The sequence below is a fragment of the Tigriopus californicus genome, chromosome 6, assembly GCF_007210705.1.
Source record: "Tigriopus californicus strain San Diego chromosome 6, Tcal_SD_v2.1, whole genome shotgun sequence".
Classification (NCBI taxonomy): domain Eukaryota; kingdom Metazoa; phylum Arthropoda; class Copepoda; order Harpacticoida; family Harpacticidae; genus Tigriopus; species Tigriopus californicus.
Genome location: NC_081445.1, coordinates 107,628 through 114,060, shown reverse-complemented (window position 1 = coordinate 114,060; position 6,433 = coordinate 107,628). Strand labels below are relative to the sequence as shown.

Here is a 6,433-nt window from a genome sequence, read left to right as displayed (position 1 = left end):
AAAAATGGCCACCAGTGGTTAGAATGGCCGATCTTGATTCTAAAAGATGTCAAAGACAAGAAAGATCATATGGGTTGGATAAGATTTTCAAGTGTTCTTTACTAAAAGCATTTTGGTATTACATTGGCTGAAATGCAAAATGTTCCTCAAATGAAATCAGGGTATATTTTTTATACTGTTTGATGGGTTGATTGAATTGATAACAGTATCCCTAGACTATTGATAGTATCCAAGGCCTAACCACAACAAATACAGTTCTTTTCATCGTCATAAAAATGGCTAATGAATACGTCATAACTTCATTAAATGCAATTGTTGTCATTTTGACTTAGAAAAAATTAGTTCAATGGCAACCCTGACTCAGGTCGCTTGGGGTGGCAAAATTTAAACTTGATCACACTCTAGTGACGTTTAGTGGTTATATCTTACATTCGATGCAAAATACCCATCCCAGGGTGTCAAACCTACATACAGGTAGGCTTAAAAATTAACGGAGGTGATTGTAAAAACTAGAAAAAGATGATTTAGAATAATTTAACGATTTCTATTTTTTGCCATTTTCTACCACTGATTTTGGACCAATTTCTGCCACTTTCAGCCACCATTTTCTGCCAGATGGTAGAAAATGGCTTTTAATAATTTTTCATCCCTGCTTTTAATGCTCTTTATCAGGCAGTGTTATTATTACTCAATTTGGCCGCAAATTACAGCCAAAGTGTGCTCTTCCGATCTGGCTTTTAATAATTTTTCATCCCTGCTTTTAATGCTCTTTATCAGGCAGTGTTATTATTACTCAATTTGGCCGCAAATTACAGCCAAAGGCTGCAAAACAAAATTCTGCTCCAAAAAGCCTTGATGGTCACACTCACCCACACCCGTAGGGGCTTCAACTCCCTATTCAGCCTCAACAATTGTTCCGTGTTCCGTCATCATCTGAAGACGTAAATGAACGCCAAGAGCAGGACTGATTTATAGCTTAAGATGACTAAGTTCACAAGAGCTTGAGAATTAATTTTCGACTAAATCGGTTCATTATGGACAGAGATATGACCCTTTCAAACTTTTTGGTCCTAAAGTGGTGTTCACCCGGTATGGTGGTTTAGATCGGCACATTGCCATCGAAAATTATGCACCCAAGAAAGAGGTCCCCTTTTCCGGTGTTTGCTTTCCTGGAACACTCTCAGACTGCAAACAGCGTACTTTATAGAAGCTTCAAAAGATTGAGCGACAATTGATGTACCGTTGTGAGAAACCTGGACAAAGAGAGCGACCCTTTCGAGCAACCTTTTTCGGCAGATGGGACGTGCGTAACATTTCTACCTCCAAAAGAGCTACTGTCATACATCTATGAATGTGTCTCTCTTAATCCCACCCCGTTCGTATTTGTATAGTCCATGGACAAACATCGGCTGATCTTCTTTCCACAGATGCCCTCATGTCTGAATACTGAGTAAAAATACCCTGTAGAATACATTATGCGAGTCATTCCGGTTTGATGTTAAGGGTTCCGTATTATGGCTCAACTTTCATCTCACAGTTTTGTCAAAAACATTCATGTCTCTGAGGTCTCGGTTAGCAAGCATCAGATTTATTGCACATACATTTATTATGCGTAAAGTATGTATAGGTGCTCAAAAAAGTGACCTTTACTTAAATCTGAGCACATCCAGGATGTTGAGGACGCAATACTGCAAGTCACTGACTTTAGGTAGAAATGGATCTAATGGTTTCATGAACCATTACACTCAGAATGGGTTAAAAAATTGTTATGCACCATCATGTGCCACGATGTTCTGTTATGATCGGCATTGAAGGCTTTGAAATGCAACGGAGTCGTTAAAGTTCCAATCTGTTTGTTTGTTTGTTTGTTACAAGGTCAGATGGCAGTTCTCTCTTTCTCTCGGCCTGTCATCTTGATGAAGATATTCCCGCTCCGTCATCGTAGTCAATATTAATTCTTCCTTTACTCTCGGAATGGCCGCAGGTTCGCCCATTTAAGCTGATAAAGTAGCCAATCATGCTTTAATTCAAATAAGGCAAAGAAGTTTGGACTCGGTTAGCTCGGGGAATTGATTAGGGGTACGTAGAGCGGTGGAAAGCGGACGCGCTACCAACACGCCACGACTGACTGCTTCCCTCATACGGTAGAGTCCCAATATTGCCTAACCCTTAAAGCAGATCATTGTTTGAATGGTTCACGATCGGCAACTCATTCGATGTCAAAGCCTGCCACCAGCCGATATTGTTTATGTATGATGCTCGTTCCACTAGATGACACCATGTTTATGAAAAGTATGGGTTAAAAGAAAATAAAAAGGCAAAACACCTGCATCCAACGGACAAAATCATAAACGGAGGCGTGCTCTAATGGAGTGAAACATGCAGATTTGTTCGATAGCCGTGGGATTAAAGGAAATTGAATCTTAAAATTGTCAGGAACGTCCCGTTTCCAATGATTCATAGGAGGCGAAAATATCGAGAATCCACATCTGTAGCATTCCATAGTTCAATTAATGCAGAAATCCTAGAATGAATTGCATTGGATGGGAGTGTTAGTGCTCAAATGTTTGTCAGAGGATCTTCCAAGTAGAGCTGCATGTTGCACCACTCCATTTATCAAGTACAAATCTAGGAATGAAGGTAAATCAGTAAAAAATAATGAACAATTGGACAATTTTTTGAATAACCGTGTTCCAACACGTGCAGATGCCAAACAAACATGAAACATCTCTTGAGAAACATCAAGTAACCCCAGGCCGATCGATTCTTGTGTGCCTTGTCATTCGTTTTCTAAATGTTTCTAGCGCTATAGAAATACAAAGAGTTCTTGGGAGGGTGCATACTCCAGGATGGGATTGATCAGAGTTTTTGATTCACATGTTCTCCTTTGCAGATTATGGAGAAACTGGATGACTCGGTGAAACAGCCCAAGTATTGGATTCCCATTATTTGGGCCGGCTCGATCGTGACTCGGGCTCGCAAAGAAAACCGGATCAAAGACGACTTTTCTCTCAAAGCCGTGATTGAAGAGTTGGACAAATACCGAAGCAAAGCTTCCACGCTCCTGGATTACGATTGGATTACGGTCCCTCTTGTTTACACTCAGGTACTTTGAGGGTTTGATCGTGCTCGGCCTTCAAGTATACAAAAAAAGCCTTCACTTATCACACCTAGGCGTTTTTTCAGTCAACATTTTGCTCTCTCTAGGTTGTCACCCTAGCCGTGTACTCGTTTCTTCTCTCGACTCTCATGGGAAGGCAGTTCCTGGATCCTACCAAGAAATACACTGGTCACGAAGTGGATCTCGTTGTGCCCGTGTTCACCTTTCTTCAATTCTTCTTCTACATGGGGTGGCTGAAGGTGAATTATGGTGTAAATCAGTGGAACACAAAGAAAGAGCAGCCATGAATGCTAATTGGCACCCTGTTTCTCAAGGGACCAGATTTTTGTTTCCCTTCAAAATTGGGTTGCCATGGCAAAAGTCAATTGAGAAGAATACAACCACTTGTGGTTGGCTTATCAATCAATTCTTATTGAGACTCTTGGTGATGACAATTGTAGGTATAGTAGAGTGTGTATGACTCAATGCAGGAGTAAGTAAGTAGAAAAACCGGATAAAATGCATAAAACCTGGTTCCAATGACAAATCAGTTTGACAAGATAGTGGTATCATAAAGTTGGTAGATGAAAAAAAAAATGTTCAGTGACACAGAAAAGCAAAGAGGGAGAGCGCAAACTAGCAATTTGAGTCTTTAAGGCTGGTTGTTCCTTTTATTTTTTTGTTTTCGAACGCTAGATTTAAGAAATTCATGAAGATAAATATTGAGTTCTTTTTCAATGTCAGGGAAAGATGAGTAATATTTTCTTTTGATTTTCTTCAGGTTGCCGAGGCTTTGATCAATCCCTTTGGCGAGGACGACGACGATTTTGACATGAATTGGTTGATTGACCGCAATCTCCAAGTGTCTTACCTCATTGTGGACGAGATGCACAACGTAAGACTAGGGAAACTGAAACAGCTATCTAGCGTTCTCTATTATAAAAAAGTATATTCTAATGGCATACGTAGAGATGCGTCGAGATCACGTTCTAATTTTTGACACTAGGGTGAGCTCGAGAGGACATGTCCCAACGCAGCGAAAAACTGCATGGGGTGGAACTGAAGTTACGGATAGAACAAAACGTCTTGCACTGGCACCTAGCCATGTCTCGCTCATCTTTTCTCATGGATTGAAGCCCGACTGTCCAAGACCACTTGATCCTGATATTGATGGAAAGGCTTCACATGGGCATTAAAAACTTCCAGCAATTTGCCAATGGTTTCTTCCGGCTGACCAGATTTAGGGGAAGACTCTTAGAATTAGCAACTAGAAGGAACACAATTTCCAAATTAGCTACGCTTTTGCGTCCGTTGTAGCCTGTTTCATTTCCAGATTTTTAGATTGGCCATCTAGCTTGATCTAGGTCAAACTAAACCTGATGTTCACAGGCTACCCGAGTCTGGGGTTTTCGCGAGCTGATCATTGGGTCATCCTGGGTTACTAGGTACTCTCCCCCCGCGACCTCTGACGGCCAAATAATCCCTGGCTTGTGCCATTGCCCATTTCAGGAGCACCCACCTATGGTTCGGGACCAATTTTGGGATGACTACTTCCCTGAATTGCCGTACACGGCAGCTGCTGAAGAGACTCGTATTGAGCCCGACATTGGTGCAGCCACCCAAATCGAGGTGAGGACCACGAAAGACTTGACATGGACTAATGCAGGCATTTATGAATATCTTTTTTTCCTTTTCAATTTTGAGGCAATTTTATCACCGGCTTAATTCCTGTGCTTCTGTACACCACTTGAATAAGGAGTGAGCGGCACAAATGTGTAGGGTTTTAGATCGTTTTTCATCAAGGAAATCCAAATTTTGTTTCTTTTTAAAATGGAACGTTCAAGGTTAGCCCATATGATAAACAATTCAGGGACTAACCACTCAAATTTAATTGCAGATAACCGAACAGGAGGCCGAGTTTTTGCCGCTGATTGAAGAGGGCCTGGCAAGTGTTACTGGTAGTCGCATGGCGAGTCGACGGCCGAGCCGGAATGGCAACTTGCCAAGTTCCAATCTCAGTCTCAAGGACGTGGAAGACGGGATCAAACCCGACGAGGAGAGCTCCAACCTCATGGTCAACTTCATCCAGAGCCTCACCAGCAGTTTAGTGGGACCCTCGGTGGGGTCACCATTAACCAAATTTGTTAACCATCGCCGCCACCGGTCATTCAACCGAAGGATTCGTCGAGGCCAGAAATCCTCAGCCAGAACCAATCGCTCATTTCTGACCACGCCAGATTGTGGCACTATCGATCGAGAAGGTGTGTCTCCGGGGCTTGATGACTTGGCCAGCACATTAAGCTTTGATTCTCGGATTTATCCACCCTCGGAAGAGGACTGCGTTTCCAGAGCCGACGATGCTCAATCCTTGGCTTCCAGGGAGAGCAGAACGACGTTTAGAACTGGAGACAAGAAAACATTACCTCCGGAACAACTTCAGGCCAGGATGGTCTCGGTGCTGGAGTCTATCAAAGAGTATCTCGAAATGGAGAAGGCCAACCGATCTCAAGAGGGATCTGTGGCTGGGAGCAACAGCTTGGATACGCTCTATGAGGAGGATGGCAGTCGGACCAATCACAATAATGATAGTCCCATGGCGTCTTTAGAGGATGTTAAAATGGAAAACGAAGGAACTGTGGATGTTAATCAGAATTAAAGGTATTCTTAATTATCCATTGAAATGAACAGATTCTTAGTTATTACCACTTGAAAAATAGAACAAAAGCGGCCTGGATACATTTTCTTCAAGATTTCTTTAAATGCCAAGAGTAGTAAAAAATGTCTCCTTAAACTCACAAAGGATTTAAAATTTGCCAGTATTCTTACCAAAGCACTTCATGACATTCGGATCCAAGGCAAGGTTCTCAATTGGATAAGAAGCTTCATTCAGGAGAGGAAGCAAATTGTTAAGGTCGAGGGATCCCTTAGTGACATACATGATGTCAAGTCAGGTATTCCCCAGGGCTCCATCTTAGGACCCCTCTTTTTTTATAATATTCGTTGCCCCGTTTCAAAAGCTTAGTATTACTGCCAGTCTCTCTTCTTATGCTACCGATACAAAGTTAGTTTCTGGTAGGAATGGCCAAGATTCCAGTAGCCTTGCAAGGGACTTAGATCGAATCTACTCATGGGTAACCGAGAGTTATATGGCCCTGAACAAAAGGAAATTCCGCTCAATGACGTTTGGGTCAACTCCTTTAAATACTCCAATCGTAGATAATGGCGGTAAAGATATTGAGCAGGTCTCATCTATGAAAGATTTAGGTGTAGTCCTCCAAAATAATGGAAAGTTCGATAAGCATATCCAGTTGAAGGGGGGTAAAGCTTTTCAAA

General features: G+C 42.0%; 1 protein-coding gene across 1 annotated transcript in view; it reads left to right on the top strand.

Annotated features, from left to right (window-relative positions):
• LOC131882368 (bestrophin-2-like) overlaps positions 1 to 5,781 on the top strand; it is a 9,264-nt gene extending 3,483 nt beyond the window's left edge. The window contains exons 2-6 of the mRNA XM_059229493.1: positions 2,894 to 3,106; positions 3,208 to 3,360; positions 3,882 to 3,995; positions 4,610 to 4,729; positions 4,998 to 5,781. Of these exons, the coding sequence (XP_059085476.1) occupies positions 2,894 to 3,106; positions 3,208 to 3,360; positions 3,882 to 3,995; positions 4,610 to 4,729; positions 4,998 to 5,756 (1,359 nt within the window). The 3' untranslated portion in view covers positions 5,757 to 5,781. The remainder of the gene's footprint in view (positions 1 to 2,893; positions 3,107 to 3,207; positions 3,361 to 3,881; positions 3,996 to 4,609; positions 4,730 to 4,997) is intronic.
• The last annotated feature ends 652 nt before the right edge of the window (positions 5,782 to 6,433 follow it).